This window comes from Quercus suber, unplaced genomic scaffold, assembly GCF_002906115.3.
Source record: "Quercus suber isolate HL8 unplaced genomic scaffold, Cork oak 2.0 scaffold_664, whole genome shotgun sequence".
Lineage (NCBI taxonomy): Eukaryota > Viridiplantae > Streptophyta > Magnoliopsida > Fagales > Fagaceae > Quercus > Quercus suber.
The window spans coordinates 175,638-196,933 of NW_027070105.1; the positions used below are offsets into that span (position 1 = coordinate 175,638).

Here is a 21,296-nt window from a genome sequence, read left to right on the forward strand (position 1 = left end):
CACCATTATGAAGTCCACTTCCACTACCTCTAAGCCTGCCTGTATAGGCAACCTGATTTGGCCCTTTGAGATAACAACCTTCCCATCAAAACTTAACAAGGGTGAATCATAGGCGATCAGATCTTCAGGTTTCAAGTTTAACCCTCTGTATAAATCAGGGTACATGAATTCTACACAACTGCCTTGGTCCAACATTACTCTCTTCACATCATACCCCTCCTATTCTGAGGGTTACCACCAAAGTATCATCATGTAGCTGGATGGTTCTCATCACTATCAGACTCATTGTTAGAAACTTTATCATCACTAAGGGTTACAACCATAGCCTTACCCTTAGACCTCAAGAATATTGGACATTCAGATTTCACATGACCATACCCTTGACACCCAAAACATTTTTGACCCATAGAATTGTTAAAAGGTTGACCAACTTTTTCTTTAGGTTTTTTAGTGTTGTTCACTTTAGTGGGATCATTCCTTCTAAAGTTTCTAGGTTCAGCATTGTTCTTACCTCTTGCTCTACTGTTGTTGTTTCTAAGAAAGTTTCTATAATTCTTGGCAAGATAGGTAATCTCTATAGCATAGAGCTCATCATCAAATCCATTCACATCAACATCATCAACAGACTAAAGAGCCACTGATTTGGATTTGCTAGTCTTAGGTAGGTTTAACTTATAAGACTGAAGAGATCCTACAAGTTCATCAACAGGGATGGAGTCCACTTCCTTGCTTTCAGTGATGGCAGTCACTTTGGGTCTAAAATTCTCAGTCAAAAATCTAATTATCTTCCTAATAATTTTAGGTTGATCATAGATTTCACCCAAATTATATGCAGAATTAACAATATCATTAAGCTTAGCATAGAATTCATCAAAAGATTCATCATCAGACATCCTAATGCTTTCAAATCTAGTTGTTAATTGCTGCAACTTATTTATTTTAACTGCCTTTATGCCTTTATGCACAGTCTGGAGGATATTCCAAGTAGTATGAGCAATCTCAACATTAGAAATCTCTTAAATTCCTCCATAAAAACAGCATTAAAAATAGCATTCATAGCTTTGCTATTAAAAGCGGTTGCTTCTTTCTGAGAAGTTTGCCACTCACTTACAGGAGTAGTGGGCTTCTCCCATCCATATTTAACGGAGTTCTAAACTCTCTCATTAATAGATTTCAAGAACGCTTTCATCTTTACTTTCCAATAAGCATAATTATTCTCATTAAAGTAAGGTGGAATAACAAGAGAGTTTCTGTGTTCTATGACAACCGGGATTAAGGATCAGCTTTAAGATCAAAGGATCAACAACAAGAGAGCTACCTACTCTGATACCACTTGTACATTTTTAGACCCCTTAAAACATAATCAGATTAACCTAGTTAATTAGTCAAGTGATTACTTAGTCAAATTATCAGATCTAGGTTAACACAAATATATCATATCAATATAAAGTGCGGAAAATAAAGAACACAAAGATATGATGACCCAAGAAAACAAAACTGGTAAAAAACTTGGGGATGATTTAACCTAACTATCTTCAAGGTAAACTAAATCCACTATGAAAGAATTGAAGTTTACACAATAGCGACTTAGACCACTAATATCTTATTGCTACCTTGAGTAGGAAACTTACTACCATAACCAAGTGACAACTCTGAGTCCATAGACTACTTCTTTCTTGGATTCCCAGCAAGTATAAGAACTCTCGCTTGTGTATCTTTAAGCTCTTGAATTTGCAACTAAATTGATCACCAAGTTCTTGACATAGTCTTGATTCTTGATAACCCTAAGTATGCGTGAAGGCAAACACCTCTAGATCTCACAAAAGATTCACACACACAGCATAAAGAGCAACCTTAAAATGTGGCTAGGGTTTTCCCTTTTATGCCTAAGGCAAAACATAAAACCCTACACGTTAAACAAGCTTAGGCTGAGTTGAAAAATTCTGCAGAAAAACAATTGTACGACTTTCGATCGATCGTGCCTAATTTTCGATCAATCAAGCCAAGCAGATTTACATAGTAAATCCTATAGAACACTCGATTCCAACTTTACACTTAAACACACTTTGAGCAAGTCTAAACAAAACTAAAATGTTTTAATCATGGTTTACCAACATTGCAAAATGAAGTTCTAATACATTAGTTCCTAATTACTTAGAACCTAATAGTTTTGTTCAAGCAAATTGTGACCGGAGATAGAATTTGCCCTAGTTTATCTTTCTTGTAAAGAAGCTGCTGTGTTTGTACATTGTAGGGTTTTGTGACCAAGGAGCCTCTTGATCTTCATCATGGATGAACTGAAGAACTTTGCAGTCAACAACCTTCTCTAGTTGGTGATTGAAGTCGCGTACTGTGATCCGCGCAATTGATTAGTCACATACTAGGAGTCATGCATTGAAATGAGAGATTGTCACTACAGAACAAGTTCAATTGGGTATTGGGGTAAGGGTTTAACTGTAGGTTGGTATAAGGTATAGGGATTCCTTTACTTGTAACCGCTTGTTATGATAATAGTGGATTCTCGGGAGTGGTGACCTTAAAATCACCAATGGTGCTTTTGCCATGTAAGTTTTCCCTATTCGTAAACAAATCACCGTGTCCGTTGCATACTTTAGTTATTAGTGATTTGTTTGTGCTATCACGCGCTTTTGATGTTAATTTAATTAATTAATAAACTTGGCTAATTAATCAATTAATTTATCACAAGGGGGCAATACGTTTTCGGCCAATCAAATAGTAAATATTATCCTATTTGAACAAAATTTGACACGCATTTTTTTTTTTGGTAGGAAAAAAATGGTTAGGAGGGGGAGGGGGGGGCAACCGGTGTGGCTTCCATACCTTGGCATAACCATAGTAGCATCCTAACAACTCCTGGGTAGTATCTCGTACTCCCAGTCAGTTAAGTTATGAAAGCTTGAAAATGTGTTGAAAATATAAGAGCTGATTAGAACCCCAAATTAAAGTTACGGCTCGATAGATTTTACTCTAACTTAAAACTAAGTGCGGAATAGAGTAAATGCAAGTAGATAAACAAACAAGCTACTCTAACCCATAATCATTATAATACAATAGTAAAATGAAAGGTAAAAAAGTAGAGAAGAAGAATGCAAACACAAGATAACATGCCGATGTGTTATCGAAAAGGAAATCAAAGAACTCGGCGAAAAACCTCTCTGCCACCCTCCAAGTGATAATCAATCCACTAAACAATCAGTTGGGATACATGGGTTAGCAAGAGACCCTCCAAGCCTCGTCTACCCGATGTAGCTAAGCCCTTTAAGCTTCTACTCCAACAAGGCTTCTCGGAACTGTGTCTTGTCTAGCTCACCAAATCCCACAATACGCCCGATTGCATCTGCCAAAGTCTGGCTTCTTCCAATGCTTCCCAGTAACACCAAAACCTCACTTGACACTCTGAAAGGGTGTGGTAAGTGTTTGGGCTATCAACCTCTCAATGGTATGGAAATGGAGGAGTACGAGTTGAGGAAATTTCACAAGCAAATGTGTAGAGAATTATAGGTATAACAATCTCTAACTCTCAAGGTTTGTAGCTAGAGTTTTCTCTCAAAAGCACTCCTCAAAATTTGTGGGTAACTAGTAAGTTTCCCGTGCGATGCACGGATAATATTATAATGTTTTATGTAAATTTGTTTTTGGAAAATATTACACATATATTACAGCATATTTATTATAAAACTTTGTTAGTAATGAGTTCATCATAAAAAGTAACAATTATAAATTGCACACACACACATATATATATATATCTATTATAGTTATTTTGTTCAAGTAATGAGCGATAATGAAAACAACTTGGAGGAATATTGTATAATAAAAGTTGATTAAAGCATATTAATTCATTCTATATTATTGATTTTTATTATGTGATGTAATAAAAAGCTTCATTACGATTTTTTTTTTCAATGCTTTGTTATTGTGGTATAGTGATGCTTGTTGTCATCATCAGTTTCTCCATCTTCAACATTTGAAATGTAGTCCGTCCATATTTGTTCAATTTTTTAGCTTTCATCATTTTTTACTTTTGTTGCATCATTTGTGTTAATTACTAATGAATTGGCACCGAGAGATTCTTGATTAGATCTTACAAAGTTTGGACTTCGTTGCTAAGATTTTCCATAGGTATTTGCATTTATATTAAATTTCAATGATGTGATAGTTTTTTGTAAATTTTTTATTTTTGTTAATTTTGGAATAGTGCAACAAAAAGAATTAATATAGCATGTTGAATTGTGTTTTTTTTTTTTTTTTCCATACATTTTTATCATTTGAAGGTGCATCAAAAATCTTAGCAATTATGTAATTTTCAAAACCATCTTTTAGATTAAATTCATTCAAATGAAGTAGAGAAATCCATTTTTTTCCTTTTTTTTTTTTTTTCCAAATCACGTGGGATTCCTTCTCCAATAGCAAGATCTAAATCTTGTAGATTTATTTAGGATTTTCTCGGCATCTTGATCAAATATCACAAACTTTGTTTTGTTAGTTGCATTAAAAACTTCAATTTGAATCCTGTATTTGAAGTAATTTGCAATTGTATATAGGTAAATATATTATAAATATTTGGAGAGTGTGTAGTTAATGTGAGTGCCTCTAACTTTGGAATAGAAAGATTTGTTTTTGTTTTATATTTTGCACACCAAAATGATCACGTTTGTAATTTGATATTCATTTCACAAAGTACACACAAAATGTAATATCAACCCATTGTTGTATCAGTGTTACTTATTATTGCAATACCCTAGCAGTTCACATTTTGCAATGAACTTTGAAATTAATATGTATTTTTTTTTTTAATGTAAATAATAAGATCTATTATTATTTTTTTACATAAATGATGAGTATAATTTGAAATAATTAACAAACCTATTTCGTAGGATCTCATTTAATGCATTTTATCTTTACTATTGTCTTCATATTATTTAAAGATAAATCCTCCTATGAAATTTTTTTTGCATGTATTTTTGGTATTTCTTGTATAGGATCATGTTTTTGACCATTCCTATCATTGAATTTTTTTTCATGAAAATGTTAAGTTAATGGCCTTTTGTAAGATAGTACATGCTATTTATTAGACTTTGTTGTTATTATAAATTTTAGAAATATGCACTTGTTAATTATTTCATCAACCTGAGGGATCTCAAGATTTATATATATTTTTGTTGCACTAGTCGATGACAGAGAATTTGTTTACATAAATTGCATAGAATATTATTAATAGACAAAAGCATATTGAATTGAAATTGTGGAAAAATGAAGAGATACTTCATGAGAATGAGATTTTCTAGAAGTATCATTTATACGTGAGCGAGGAAGAAGAGAATTTGCAAGAGAGTAAGAGTTTTTGCTTTGATTTACATGTGGGAATGGTCAAACTTGGGTCATAATATGTAAGGTAAGAGCTGGGCCTGAGTTTTTCATAAGATTTGGTCTACTTTTAAAAGGTAATCAATTTTAGAGTGAATAACTTTTGGTCTAATCAATATATATATATATATATATATATAAATGCTAAATTTATATAATAGTAAAAATAAGTTACTATGATTTATTAGGTAATAGTAAAAAAAAAAAAAAAAAACTTAATGAAAAAAGGTAAAAAAGTTTAAATGCAATATTAGAGTGCCATGTGGCAGGACCTCATGCACTCTCACATGAGGTCTCTGCTTTTATATATATATTGATGTAAGTATATATAGTGTCAGTACAAATAGTATGTATCAGAAATGACAATCTGGCAAAACAAAATGTTTCATGGGTGTCTAGCGGAAAGGCCTTACTCGTAATCTACTCGCGAAACACAGCTGTCTCCATCCTATCCTGACTCTTCGCATTCCAGTCATGTGCAGGGCACATGCATCACTTCGCGGGAAGCTTAGTCGCAAGCTACCCGTGAGAACCTCTTTAGTCTTCATGCCTTGAGTCTTCACTCACTCTCTCTCTCTCTCACACAACCCTTACAATGAAATCCCACATTAAATACAGGGTACAAATGATTGAACTTAATTACAATCAAATTCGGCACGGAATAAAAGCCAACAAAATACATAGTTGTAAATTACAACTTTACAAGTTATGTTGACCCTTTGGGCTGGAGAAGGGATATAAGCAACACCAACACACAACTAGTTGTTAATACTCAAAACCAAAGTCCTGAGACTTGTTGGCCTGGTTTCTCACCAACTAGGCCACCCCAATGTTGGTATTTGACATGCATGTTAATTAAGAACATAAAAACCATGCAATCCAACAGTTGGATTTTCAAAATATGTAGCTTCTTTTTCTCCATCAAATGGTTCTATTTGACCTTCTCTTCCACACAAATTGATTATCTCTCTCGAGTAAGAACAAATCATTTTAATTCTCCTTTTATCTTGAATGAAAATGCTTTATAGAAAAGTGTTCTTGAATTTTGGTGTGTGGAATTGCACCCAACATGAAGATCAATACTATAGTTTTATCTTGAAGCGCTATTCTGTTAAAAAAAAAAAAAAAATCCATTTTATACGGAATTATACTCCAAGTAAAAAACAGCCTTAAAGAAAAAAAAAAAAAAATAAAAAAAAATAAAAAAAAACACATTCACTTAATTCTATAGTTAGTGACATTTTTCAAATTAAACTTGTTCTTTATTGTTAAAAACTAGTGCATTCACATAAATAAGTTCCAACAAAATCAAAATCTTGATAAAATGAAATGGCACTCTCCCCCTTCCTCTTATACAATGTTGTACACATTTGCTTAGTTTACAATTTAAGATTTACATTGCTATTGCTAGTACAATTTATTAGAATTACCCTATTATATCTACTACTATTTAAGGGTTTTCTCCTGGGATCCTCATTTTTTTTTTGGCTCAAAAATGCCCTTGCACTCCTATGTTTAAGTAGAAAAAAAACAAAAGGACTATCCAATAAAAATACAACTCTAACTCCAATTAAAACATTGCCTAAAAAATAAGAACACTCTCCTGTTGATTTTCAAATTATTTTATCCACTTATAAATTCTAAATGCGTAATATTAATGAGAAAACATGTAACCACCACTGTAACACCCCATAATTTTGATACTAATTTAATTATTATACATAAATTAAAAAGGAGACCTACAATAAAATGGATTTAATTGATTTCGGCCTAAGATATTAAAAATAAGATAAATTTTATGGAGTATGAAGCTCAAGTGAGGTAGCATAAGTAAATATATGGGTCTTGATAAGTTTTTAAAAACCCTAACCTTTTACCTCTTAAGTTACACAGATATATATATATATATATATATGAAAAAGCTTTTCTTTTGTTTTAGTCGCAACACACGGTTGGACAAATTTTTTTTTCTACTTTGCGACTGAACGTGAGATTGCAGTAGGTATGGTTTCCTTTAGCTCTAAATTTAGAGAGTTGAATATTCAATGGCTAGACTTGTCCCACATTTGCACGAAAGAACTGTGCTTGAAATTACTTTTATAGCAAATGGGATAGTAGGCATCACTTTATAAAACCTAACCTATCAATACATTAAAAGAACAAAGGACTTCTAGGCATATGTTTGACCTGTCAATCTCCACCTATCCTTATATTAATGGAGAAGATGACTTATAATTGTTTTTTTTGTGGGGTGAAAATGACTTATAGTTGTTATTATATTGGAGTAAGAATGACGCATATAGCCTTTTTGTTTTCCCCTATTCTCATCGTCAGATATGGTGTTGACCTTTCAACCACTAGCAGGTTGAGATGCCTTCTTAAAACAAGAAATTTCCAACAAAGAAAATATCTAGATATTTCTTATACCCTTTCCAACCCCCCCCCCCCCCAAAAAAAAAAAAAAAAATCTAATCATACTCTTGGTGATTTGCTTACATGATCACTAAGACCTATTGCTGTGTGTATAATATATCCTACATTGATTAGGAGTGTGCTCATATGTGAGTTGATATACTATTGTGGGTTTCATTTAGTATTTTTTGCTACAAGGTCTAGATGAAGTGTTGGTCTTATCTATTTCATATGCATGTCTCGTCCTGTCTAGTTGCTCGTCATTCTTGGGCTTTTATATCTAGGGTCCATTTGGATATAGCTGAAAACTGAAAAACACTGTAGCAAATAATTTTTAAATGTGTAAATAGTATCATGGAACCTATTTTTAATTAAAAAAAAGTTGCTAAAAAGTGAAATGTGTGGGTCCATGAACAGTAAGATTTGTGGAAAAAGTAAAATATTGCGGTTACTATTCATGAACAGTAGCCACAACAGTGAATGAATAGTAAAAAAAATTGACTGAAAGGCGTGACAAAAAAAAAAAAAATGAAGGAGGAGGAAACGCAGACGCAAAACGCATCTGCTTTTCATCCGTATCCAAACCAAGCCCTAATTTGCTTGTCAATCTTGGTATTTACAACTGGTTGTGATTGTTGGGTTTTTGACGCTATTGGTGTCTAGTTTTTTGTAATCTTTATTACTAGATTTTGTTATTTTTTACTAAGTCAATGCCAATGGCTTAGAACATCTCCAGCAACTTCTCTATATTTTTGTACTGTTTGGACAGTGAACAGTGACATTTACCTTTTACCTACCTATTTTTTCAAATTAATCTTCCAACAGATTCTCTATCCTCTCTCTATCTCATTTAAATATTATTTCTTCATTCATTATTTATTCATATTTTAACACACATATTCCCCATACCCCCATCCCCACTCCTTTCTTTGCTAATTTTTTATTCTATTTTATTCTTTTGCAAATGAACAGTAGCACATCAGGTTTGGAGAATGACAATTCATTAGCAAAAAACTTTTTGAGTTTTAAAGAAGCTATTGGAGGACTATTTTTTGGTTTCATTCTCCATTATAGAGATTGTTTTGCTTTTACCTAAGCTATTGGAGATGCTCTTACCTAACTTAATACATCCCCAAACCATTTGTCTTGTCAGCTTCTTTTCTCCATCAAATGGCTCTATTTGACCTTCTCTTCCACACAAATTGATTATCTCTCTCAAGTAAGAACAAATCATTTTAATTCTCCTTTTATCTTGAATGAAAATGCTTTATAGAAAAGTGTTCTTGAATTTTGGTGTGTGGAATTGCGCCCAACATGAAGATCAATACTATAGTTTTATCTTGAAGCGATATTCTGTATAAATAAAAAATAAAATTTCCATTTTATACGGAATTCTACTCCAAGTAAAAAACAGCCTTCAAAAACAACACATTCACTTAATTCTATAGTTAGTGAGATTTTTCAAATTAAACTTGTTCTTTATTGTTAAAAACTAGTGCATTCACATAAATAAGTTCCAACAAAATCAAAATCTTGATAAAATGAAATGGCACTCTCCCCTTCCCCTTATACAGTGTTGTACACATTTGCTTAGTTTACAATCTAAGATAGTAAGATTTACATTGCTATTGCTAGTACAATTTAAACTTAGAATTACCCTATTATATCTACTACTATTTAAGGGTTTTCTCTTGGGATTCTCTTTTTTTTTTTTTTTTTTCCAAAAATGCCTCTGCACTCCTATATTTAAGTAGAAATAAAACTAAAGGATTATTCAATAAAAATACAACTCTAACTCCTAATAAAATATTGCCTAAAAAATAAGACCACTCTTCTGTTGATTTTTAAATTACTTTATTCACTTATAAATTCTAAATGCGTAATATTAATGAGAAAACATGTAACCACCACGCACCCTTACAGGTTGTCACTTCACAAGTATAAGTGCTTATAGGGTGTGGGAGACAAAAGTCGGGATTCAAGTCTTTAGGAGAGAACTTTACACACATATATACTTAGATTATTCTAGAGTAGAATTTTTATCTTATATCAAAAAAATATTAATGAGAAAATGTGTAACCACATAACTACCGCGCATAAGTGGTAAGGGTTGGGGTTCAAATCTCTAGAAATAAGTTTTACACACATATGTTCAAGTCTCTAGAAATAAGTTTTACACACATATACACTTAGATTAAGATATAATAGAATTTCTATTTTGTATTAAAAAAAAATGAGAGAACCTGTAAACCTTAAATTGGACTGATGGAAAAATTATGACACTAAAAAAAAATTACTCAAAGTCTCTGAGACTAAAAATAAATTAGAACAGTTGGAGCTCAGCACATACGTTTGGAGGTTAGCACGAACGTCAGCACTTACGTTTGAACTTTTTTTTTTTTCTTTTGTAGAAGTAAATGCGAGTCTGCGATCCCTTGCATACTGCATGACGAAATATCATATGCAAAACCTATATAACTAATATAGAATTAACAAAGGAAATATAACTTCAAAAACAAAGGAATGAGAGTCGGTCTAAAAAAGTTCATGAAAAAGTGAAACAAAGAGCCATTCATTTCACCTTTATTATATTGGGTTGGTGGTACGTACGCATCCATGACCATGAGACCAAGACAGTTGCTGATTATGTATTTAAGGAACTCTGTTTTCCTTTGTTTGACACTTTTAAATACACTAAGATAGTCTAACTCTCTGCTTTTCTGTAACTCATTGACCCACTAATCATTTGAAATTATCTCTGAATGGCTCACAAAAGCAAGATTTTGATAATTGGAGGGACTGGATACATTGGAAAATACATAGTAGAGGAAAGTGCGAAAGCTGGGCACCCCACTTTCGCATTGGTCAGAGAGAACACAGCTTCTAATCCTGAAAAGTCTAAACTCATTGAGAGCTTCAAGAGCTCTGGAGTGACACTTCTCCATGTATGTGCAAAGTCTAGTTCTCCACAACTTACGTGTGTTTAATACTTTGGCTTATTGATCTTGACAGTTGAAAGTCGTCGTAATTTTTCACAGGGTGATATCTATCATCATGAGAGCTTGTTGAAGGCAATAAAGCAAGTCGATGTAGTGATCTGTGCAGTTGGAACACAACAGGTAGCTGATCAAGTGAAGATTGTTGCTGCCATCAAAGAAGCTGGAAATATCAAGGCAAGGCACATATCTTTCCTTTAACTTTTTAATATTTTTCCGACTTTTTCCCCCTTTTGTAAAGTTGATTATTTAGTTTTCACCAACCTTTGGCCTTTGTACCAAATCGTCCTTTAAATTTAAAATGTTTTCTTTAATCTCTTTACTTTCAAAATTGTTTCAAAAAGATACTAATCACCAAAAAATAAATGGAAATTGTAGATGTGAGAAATGGAATTCATGTTATGTCACAAGCCCAACATCCTCAAAGTGACCTCAGTTTCATTAATTCATTTATTATTTCAGCAATTTACATCTATCAAATGATGGTAATGACTTTTTTGAAACATGTTAAAGCAACAAATCAAAAGTTGATGACCAAGTATGCAATTTAACTTCTTCTATTAGCTGTTTGGCTTGTAATTGTTGAACTAAATGAGAAGTCAATAAACTTACATTATATACAATGAAATATTGGTGGGTTTCAGAGGTTCTTCCCGTCCGAGTTTGGAAGTGATTTGGATCGTGCAAAGTTAGTCGATCCAATTAAACATCATCTCGGGGTCAAGGCTAGCATCCGGAGATCCATCGAGGCTGAAGGAATTCCATATACCTACCTTGTGTCCAATGGCTTTGCTGGGTACTTTTTGCCTAACTTCGGAATTGCACTTACAGGTGGCACTGGCAGTTTCACAGCTCCTCCTAGGGACAAAGTAGAAATAATTGGAGATGGAAACACCAAAGGTATATATTAATATAAATTCTATCATTTTTCTCTTCGAACTTGTCAAGACTTTCTCATTTGCCCATGTATGTGCGTGCGTGTGCCTTTTACTAGATGTAAGTCAACTAGATCAACTACTTTGGTTAATAAAGGTAACAAAGTAATTGTTATTTTCTATGTTAACAGTAATATTATCCAAAGAAGAGGATATTGCGGCTTATACTATAAAAGCAGTGGACGATCCAAGAACCTTGAACAAGGTCCTTCATATTAGACCCCCTGCAAATATTTTGTCCTTCAATGAGATTGTCTCCTTATGGGAGAAGAAGATTGGCAAGACCCTTGAGAAAACTTATCTTCTGGAGGATCAACTTCTAGAGAAAATCCAAGGTTCGTAAGAACAATTTCACCTGTTGATTTATAGTGTTTTCTTATAGATCTAATTTGGTTTGGATCATATATCCCCTCCTCCCTTAGACGTGTGAGTTTTTTTCGATCTAATTTATTAGGATACACTTCGTTACCTCATTTGGAATTTGGATAATTATTAGGGGAGTTGTATTACATTCTTCATTTCTTAGTACTGTTAGTCAAATCAGCTAACTGTAACACCAAAGATTCGCATATTGGAGACAATACTAAAAAAATTTAATTAGAAGTGACTATGTACACATTAGTTGTATTTGACTATGTTGACAGTTTCATAGATGATTGGGCTCTCTGATACTTATTTTTGCTTTTCTACAGAGTCTCCCAGTCCTTTAAACCTCTTCCTATCCATTGCCCACGCTATATTTGTGAAGGGAAATCTTATAAACTCTGAGGTTAAGGCTTCTTTTGGCGTGGAGGCTTCAGAGCTTTATCCAGAGGTGAAATACACCACTGCAGATGAATACTTGGACCAGTTTGTCTAAAACTTGGAACATTCCTTTGTGGCAATGTGTTTACTATCTTACAATGTACAATAAAAATAAAGGGAAATATCTATTGCATACACACACTGTAATGTGTGAAATAGACATTGCTCAAAAATAAAATCTATGTTGTGTATGTGGCATTTCTTACTTGTTAGTTATGCCCTTGTTTGTGTCATGTAAACCCTTGGATTGGATCCTTAATTTGTAAATTTGTTTCCTGGTGAATATGTTAGTCAAATTGTGCTTCTTGTAATGAAAATTTTAAAAATCCTTGTTATGAGGTTCTTTGTTGTAGAACATGTTAAGTACTCGGTGTCTCAAATCAGATACTCTTTTGCTTTTGCTAATGGAGGGCCATAAAAAATTCATCCGAACCCGATGTTGGCTAATAAAATAAAATCTATGTTGTGTATGTGGCATTTCTTACTTGTTAGTTATGCCCTTGTTTGTGTCATGTAAACCCTTGGATTGGATCCTTAATTTGTAAATTTGTTTCCTGGTGAATATGTTAGTCAAATTGTGCTTCTTGTAATGAAAATTTTAAAAATCCTTGTTATGAGGTTCTTTGTTGTAGAACATGTTAAGTACTCGGTGTCTCAAATCAGATACTCTTTTGCTTTTGCTAATGGAGGGCCATAAAAAATTCATCCGAACCCGATGTTGGCTAATAATTTGTGCATCTTGGGACATGTCGTTATGAACTGTGCATTAATTAAAGCAACTATTTAGAGCCAAGTATTGCAAAATAAGCTCTTTTGATAGGCCAGCAGTTTGCTTACTATGATAAAAGGATTTTTGTTGTTCACTTGATATCTTCTAAAATTTTGTAAAATTACACTTTGCAATCAAACATGAACTTCTCTTAAATTTAATAATAAAAACAGAATTTATAAGTTTATTTTATTGATTTACAAAAACTCAAAAAAAAAAAAAAATCCAATCATATTTTTGGGAGATTTGGTTACATCTGTTGGTGTGTGTTAAAAACACTTGACCATGTGTTTAATCATATACTGCTATTGTGGGCTCTCTTTTTTTTTCTTTTCTTTTTTTTTTCTTTTTTCTTTTTTTTTTGATATCTTAGGTAAGAGGCTTAGATGAGGTATGAGTCCTATTTATTACAGACGTGTGTCTCACCTAGTCGCCCGTTTAGTTGCTTGTCTTTCTTGGGCTTTAATAACTTGCCCCATCTTGTTGCTTATCATTCTTGGTTTTTATAGACGTTTGTGACGTTCATCCAAAAAATTATAGACGTTTGTGACCATTGGATTTCTCATTTTTGGAACCCTTGGTGTGAACTTGTTTTTAATACTTTTCCTTTTGTCAATCCAACAAGAATATCATTGAAGCAAGAGAAAAATATGTGGCAAAGGAAAATCACTCTCAAGAGAAAAAAAATACATTTGTAAACAGCTTATTTAATTCAAACTAAAAACTTTTTGCTGAAAGTATATAAAAACAATGTAAAAAACTAGCAAAATAGTAAAATGAGACTCATGAATAATATCAAAAAAGTGCAATGAGACTCATGAATAGTACCAAAAATAAGTTAAAAACTTAAATAAGTTGAACTTTTCATCACATCTTATAATTGAACTAGTGGAAAAGTGTTATGATGATGTGTTAAATAAGCCATTGACTTGGTCAAATAATAGATTAGTTTACAAGAAAAACTCCAATGGGCTGAACTAAACAGTCATAAAGGGCTACAAAGCCCAAAAAAGGCAAGAAAATAGAAAAATAAGAGATCTAGGTCAAATTGATTTAGATCCACATGTGCAATGGGACGAGGTACATGGGATATAGTTAAGGCCCATGTTTATACAAAGCCCCATATTTTAAGATATCAAAAAAAGTTCAAAAATTAGTTTATAAATTGAACAATGGTCAATGTGAGACTTACAACCAAACCCTAGTGTTGAATAACACACCCACACCAACACACTTGAGGTCGTGGTCCGGTGGAACTTCAACCATATAAGAAAACAATACAATATACAAGAGCCCATAGCTCACCATGTCCAACACTACCACAATTTAAAAGTGTGGCTAGATGAGATCAAAAATTGTATTGTATGCAAGGAAGTTAATTCCGTACCGTACCGGCCGGTACGGCCGGAATTTTTCGTGCCGGTGCTTGGACCGGTACAAAAACTGGGTTGATTCGTACCGTCTTAAATACCGGTGTGTTTCGGCTTGTTTCGGCCATTTCGGCGGATTCCGGTGCTTTTCGAGCAGTATCTTCGTTCCGGACTGGTACAAACTGAAATGGGTTTTCATAAAAAAAATTTCTACTTACAGTTCCTCTTCACCATTGTTGAACCTTCATCCACCAATGAAATATTGTTAGATCTTGAGGCTTGAGCTCGCTGCCATCCCATAGTAGCTTCTTGAGTTTTCTTCTCTTCCTCGTTGTCTCTTTCTTTTGGCATTATTGGTCTGGGTTTCTAAACAAAATGTTAACAGAGAAACCTAGCGGATAGAGTTCAAGAAGGGCTTCCACGTTTTTTACACCTACCCCACTTTCTCCTTCTTACTAAAAGGTTTTTTTTTTTTTTTAATTATTATTTAACAAAACTTATTAAGGGGCGGACAAACCAATGTGGTTTATCTGCCCCTAGTTTGCAGTTTACTAGTCCTTTCTTTTTGGCCACTCAAAAGTCTTATTATGGTTTTTAATTTTTTTTTTTTATTGAGTAGTAAAATGGGCTAGGCATTAGCTTAAAATAATTTGAACAAAAGAGGTAAAAATTTGAAATGTAAATAGATATATTAATTTATATAGAATTTGTCACTTTAAAATTTTATATACACATATATATATATATATTTATATTTATATTAGCGATAATCCCGAAACGGTACACCGGTATTGACCGGTACCTGAAATATATCGTACCACTGGCCAAACCCGTACAGTCTCCGGTACGGTATTGACTTCCTTGATTGTATGACATCTCCAAAATGATTTTATATAAAAATTTAAAAGCAATGGTTATTTCGCACATGCTCTTACACATACTAAAATAAAATAAAAAAAATTATTAAAAAAAAAACAAAAAAAAAACCTAAAACTGTGACTCAATTTTAGTTATTTTTTTCTAAGGTGCGTAAATGTTTACAACAGCGGCTTGTAACAAAATTTTTCCCAAATTTTAATGGAATGAAACCTACTTAGAGAATCATAAAAAATTTTAAAATTTTAAAATAAATAAAAATGAGGAGGGGGAACGGTAATTATTGGAGATCAGCACATACGTTATATAGTAAATCCCACGTCATTTTGTTGATTAAAAGTAGAATATTGAGTGATTCTAAAAGTAATAAACAAATCAAAAGAAGAAGCGACTATGACTATGAGCCCTCTTGCATATTGCATGACGAAATATCATTGCAAAACCTATAACTAATAGAATTAAGGAATTATACGTTGTCTTAAAAAAATAGTTGAAGGAGTCAAACAAAGAAGTTTCTTTATACGTACTTGTATTTAAGGAGCTCTGACTGACTTTGTTTGAAACTGAGAACTACCCATAAGATAGCCCAAGTCTCTACTTCGCTTAAACCCTATTAATCCTTTTAGTTTGAAATTCTCTCTGAATGGCACAAAAAAGCAAGATTTTGATAATTGGAGGGACTGGATACATTGGAAAATACATAGTAGAGGAGAGTGCGAAAGCTGGGCATCCTACTTTTGCATTGGTCAGAGAAAACACAGCTTCTAATCCTGAGAAGCCCAAACTCATTGAGAGCTTCAAGAGCTTTGGAGTGACACTTCTCCATGTATGTACAAACTCTAGTTCTCCGCATCGTGGGTGTATTTTCATTACTTTGGATTAGTATATTGATCTTGAAAGTCATGTGATTGTTTCACAGGGAGACATATATCATCATGAAAGCTTGGTGAAGGCAATCAAGCAAGTTGATGTAGTGATCTGTGCACTTGGATCACCAGAACAGATAGCTGATCAAGTGAAGATTATTGCTGCCATCAAAGAAGCTGGAAATATCAAGGCAAGGCATATATATATATATATATATCTTGCTAAAATCTTTTTAATATTTTTCCAGTTTTTTTTTTTTTTAAATCTTAAGTTGCTTATTTAGTTCTCAACAACTTTTGGCCTTAGTGTCAAATCTTCCTTTTACTTTAAAATGTTTTCCTTAATCCTTCTATTTTTAGAATTGTTTCAAAAAATACTTATCATCTAAAATAATAGGAAATTGTGGAAAATGGAATTCATGCCATGTCATAGGCTCCACATCTTGTGACCTAGGATGATGTGTTGGATATATTATTATTTTATTTACAAGAATTTAAAATAATTAGACTTAGTGATAATTCTTTATTTGAATAAGGTAGCAGTAGATTAGTATTGTAATTTGCTTGTATTCAAATTGATTCATATATTTTAGGAAATGATTTGGTCCTTATGTTTTAGGATTTATTGATGAGGTTCTCTCATCTTAGCCTATTTATGTAAGTTGAATGTTTCAAAAGTCATTTTCTCCCATTTAAAGTTCAAGATACTAGGATTTATTGTAAGTTGAATGTTTCAAAAGTTGAATGTTCAATATCATTTTATTTTTCGTTTACATCACATCCTCAAAGTAACCTTAATTTCATTTATTATTTCAGCAATTTACTTCTTTATGATGATATTGACCTTTTGAAACGTGTTAAAGTAAAAAATCAAAAGTCAATATCCAAATGTGCAATTTAACTTCTTCTATTTGCTGCTTGGCTTGTAACTATTGAACTAAACGAGAAATCAAGAAACTTACATTATATACAATGAAATATTGGTGGGTTTCAGAGGTTCCTTCCGTCCGAGTTTGGAGGTGATGTGGATCGTATCCATGCAGTCGAGCCAATTGAACATCATTTCAGGGCCAAGGCTAGCATCCGGAGATCCATCGAGGCTGAAGGAGTTCCACATACCTACCTTGTTTCCAATGGCTTTGCTGGGTACTTTTTGCCTAACTTCGGAATTGGACTTGCAGGTGCCACAGCTCCACCAAGGGACAAAGTAGAAATAATTGGAGATGGAAACCCCAAAGGTATTAGTATAAAATTCAATCATCTTTCTTTTTAAACTTGTCGAGACTTTCTCATTTGCTTATATATGTGTGTGCGTGTGTGTGCCTTTTACTACATGTGAGTCAACTAGATCATCAACTACTTCGGTTAAAGATGACAAAGTAATTGTTATTTTCCATGATAACAGTAATTTTTTCCAAAGAGGAAGATATTGCAACTTATACCATAAAAGCAGTGGACGATCCAAGAACCTTGAACAAGGTCCTTCATGTTAGACCCCTTGCCAATATTTTGTCCTTCAACGAGATTGTCTCCCTGTGGGAGAAGAAGATTGGCAAGACCCTTGAGAAGACTTACCTTCTAGAGGATCAACTTCTGAAGAAAATCCAAGGTTAGTAAGAACAATTTCAAATGTTGATTTATAGCGTTTTCTTATATATCTAATTTGTTTTGGATCATATTCTCTTCCTCCCTTAGACGTGTGAGTTTTTTTTTAATCTAATTTGTTAGGATACACCTTATTACCTCATTTGGATTATTAGGGGAGTTGGGTTATCTTCTTCATTTCTCTGTACTGTTAGTCAAACCAGCTAACTGTAACACCAAAGATTCACATATTAGAGACAATACTAGAAACATTTAATTAGAAGTTACTATGTACACATTAGTTGTAACCAAGAAGCTGTATTTGACAATTTTTTTTTGGATGACTGACTTCAGTTCATTAATATTTAGTGCATAACTTGTTCGGTTTCTTATTGAAATTTTTGGATGGCATAAAAATAAATAAATAAAAGGAAGTAATCCTCCTATTAATTTGAGCAGTTCTATGTACTAGCTAGAGAATGATGAGAGTTTCAAAGATGGTTGGGGTATCTGATACTTTTTTTTTCTCTTCTGCAGAGTGTTCCAATCCTTTAAACCTCCTCCTCCTATCCATTGCCCACTCTACCTTTGTGAAGGGAAATCTTCGAGACTTTGAGATTAAGGCTTCTAATGGCGTGGAGGCTTCAGAGCTTTACCCAGAGGTGAAATACACTACTGTAGATGAATACTTGGATCAATTTGTCTAAAACTTGGAACATGTTTGTGGCAATATGTTGATACAGTGTACAATAAAAATAAAATCTCTGTTGTCTATGTGGCATTTGCTACTTGTCAGTGTGCGCACTTCTTTGTATAGGGTCTACCCGCATGTGAGAGGAAAATTACATGCATCAGATGTATTTTACATTCAATTATTATATAAGGCGAGATAATGTAATATGTGATTGAAATTTTTTTTAGTACTCCTTATAAATGACTTATCCTTTCTATGTCTTGAATGACCTAAAGAAAAAGCATATATAAGTAAATTCATCACTTATACTAACATATAAAAAAAATGTATTTTATCGTCGAGAATGTGACATAATTGTAAATGAAGCAACTCTTCTTTATATACAAACATCCCCTCTCAAAGCATCACCGAATTAGACCAAATTGACAGATACGAGATGGACCAAACTGGACCAAGGTAGAACCAATGGACCGAAGTCGACTGAAATAGACCGAATGGACCAAAGCGTACCAAAATGACCGAAATGGACAAAAATGGACCGAATTAGACTAAAGTGGACCTAATTAGACCAAAGTGAACTGAATTAATCGAATTAGACCAAAGTAGACCGAAATGTTACGCTGATGTGACTCAATAGCAATAATAAATGATATACTACAGCTTTTTGATATTATAGAACATGTTGTATGCCTATTCTAGTAGACCATATTCTCTTTGTCCATGTATTTGACCCATGGCTTGGATTACGGGTGCAGTTGCTTGAGTTGTAGAACCAAGCCATTGCTTGTGTCTATGGGAAGAAGAAAGAACTTGAGACGCAAGCCTCCATTCCTACAAGCTCTTGATTTGCATGACCTTTACTACAGACAACAAAAAGCTATGCAATCCCTTGTTAAGGGCTCATTTAGTAATGTTGTTCTAGTAATGTTGTTTGTATTTTTTGAAAATACAATGGGTGAAAAATGTGTGAAAATACGTGTAATATTGTTTAAACACTGAAAATTATTGTTTAAAATACACTACCAAACAACTCCTTAAAATACTTTTGTGTTTATCGGTTACTCTCGGAGAGAAAGAAAGGCTTATTGTGAGGACGGCCCCTTAGACTTTGTTGGTCTTGTTGTTTGGCTGAAGGCTTTTGACCTGTAAACAAAAGCCCTTCATGTGACAGAGGTATGAGCCTTTCAATGGGCCGCATGTGGTGTACATCTTGATTTTCTAATGGGCTTCGTTTGATGAAGCTTAGGGCTTTATAGTGGACCCAAAGGGAGATAGGCCCCTACTTCGGGTATGGGCTTGTGTTTGGGCCCAAAGTTAATCCGCCTGTGTCCTATGGGCCCATGCCTTATCACATTTTGTATCAAAATAGAGTAATGTTATCTATACAAACTTTTTTACAAAAAATTTTATAAACGGTTAAAATGGTGAGTGGTTATTGGTAAATAAAAAAAGTAATATTAATAGTGGGTCTAGACGAAAACTAATAAGAAATAGGCCACATCACCAGTTTGTAAAAATGTTGTAAAATAATTTGTAGTTATAGCATTTCTCTTCAAAGTAATGTCTTAAATTTAACGTAATTTTTATTTTACATTTTTACTCTAATTAACATATCCATTAAAGAGCTATATCTTGAACAAAGCAAATTAAGTTAGCTGAAAACGAGGGGAAAATTATTTACCCTCAGAAACGGATAAAGATACGCATGCTTTTAAGATGTGCATTGGCCCAACAAATGCTATGGTATGTTAACAGTATTAGTTTATACCGTTAGCCGCCACAGCACACACTCATGCGACAGATTCAAAATTGCTTTGTCCTGTAGCAATAGAGAGACAAAGCCATCCTCGACAGTAAGCTTAGAAATTAAAGGAAATACAGAACATATTTTCACCTTGTTTGATCAACACCAAGCATCTTCACCGTCATTACCGATGTGCCATCCTTGTTAGCATCGTATTCACAACATTTTAATTCGCGTCTCCTGCTCAATGGATGCTTAACTTCAATTTCTTTGAACACCATTTGCTGGCTTGTCCTCACTTTGTCTTTGACCATCATTTGCCTCACCATTTTGCAGGCTTCTACTCCTTTGGAAGCAGAGTGTTTGATCAAATCTTAAAAAGTTAAAACCAGAGGGGTAAGCCTTATTGAAGTATGGTTTTGTTTACAAACACCAACTAGCTGACTGACTTTTGGCGAGTTTTTGATATTCAGGGAAAGGAGAATCAGCTGTGGTATTGCAGGGCCTGTCAGCTTAACTCCTCAGCCATGTCGAAGCAGAGGCGAAGTGGTTATGAACCGTCTGATAAGGAGACTGAGGGGTGTGACAGTCCATGGATTGGAGCCAATCATGAGAATGGAGGTTTAGTCTCTGAGGGGCTAAAGAGTGTGGTGCCAAGAAATACCAGCCCCATCACCATGAGACTCAACTCCAACAGGGGGCATTCATCGAGATTTGGATATGAGGTCTCATCTCCTGCCAAGGGTTCAAAGGGCAGCCCATCTCAAAGGAGACACAACAGCAAGTCTCCATACAGGCCACGGAGAGATGATGGCAATGCTCTTGCTCTTACACCTCTACCGAGTTTGGATGTTCGGA

The 21,296-nt window shown here is 33.7% G+C and overlaps 1 protein-coding gene and 1 pseudogene across 1 annotated transcript; both read left to right on the forward strand.

The window, feature by feature from the left end:
• Window positions 1-10,343: 10,343 nt before the first annotated feature.
• Window positions 10,344-12,873, forward strand: LOC112017339 (phenylcoumaran benzylic ether reductase Betv6). Its single transcript, XM_024049798.2, has 5 exons — window positions 10,344-10,745; window positions 10,839-10,973; window positions 11,441-11,696; window positions 11,863-12,066; window positions 12,424-12,873. Exons 1-5 carry the CDS (start codon window positions 10,563-10,565, stop codon window positions 12,588-12,590), a joined length of 945 nt encoding a protein of 314 aa, XP_023905566.2. The 5' UTR covers window positions 10,344-10,562; the 3' UTR covers window positions 12,591-12,873.
• Window positions 12,874-16,159: 3,286 nt separating this feature from the next.
• LOC111990904 (phenylcoumaran benzylic ether reductase Betv6-like) lies at window positions 16,160-18,920 on the forward strand (annotated as a pseudogene).
• Window positions 18,921-21,296: the final 2,376 nt, after the last annotated feature.

What these genes read in the sequence shown, in the direction of transcription:
- LOC112017339 (XM_024049798.2), top strand. Translation starts at nt 10,563, where the DNA reads ATGGCTCACAAAAGCAAGATTTTGATAATTGGAGGGACTGGATACATT. An exon ending in AAGAAGCTGGAAATATCAAG is followed by an intron (nt 10,974 to 11,440) that starts GCAAGGCACATA and finishes GGTGGGTTTCAG; the next exon opens with AGGTTCTTCCCGTCCGAGTT. An exon ending in ACTTCTAGAGAAAATCCAAG is followed by an intron (nt 12,067 to 12,423) that starts GTTCGTAAGAAC and finishes GCTTTTCTACAG; the next exon opens with AGTCTCCCAGTCCTTTAAAC.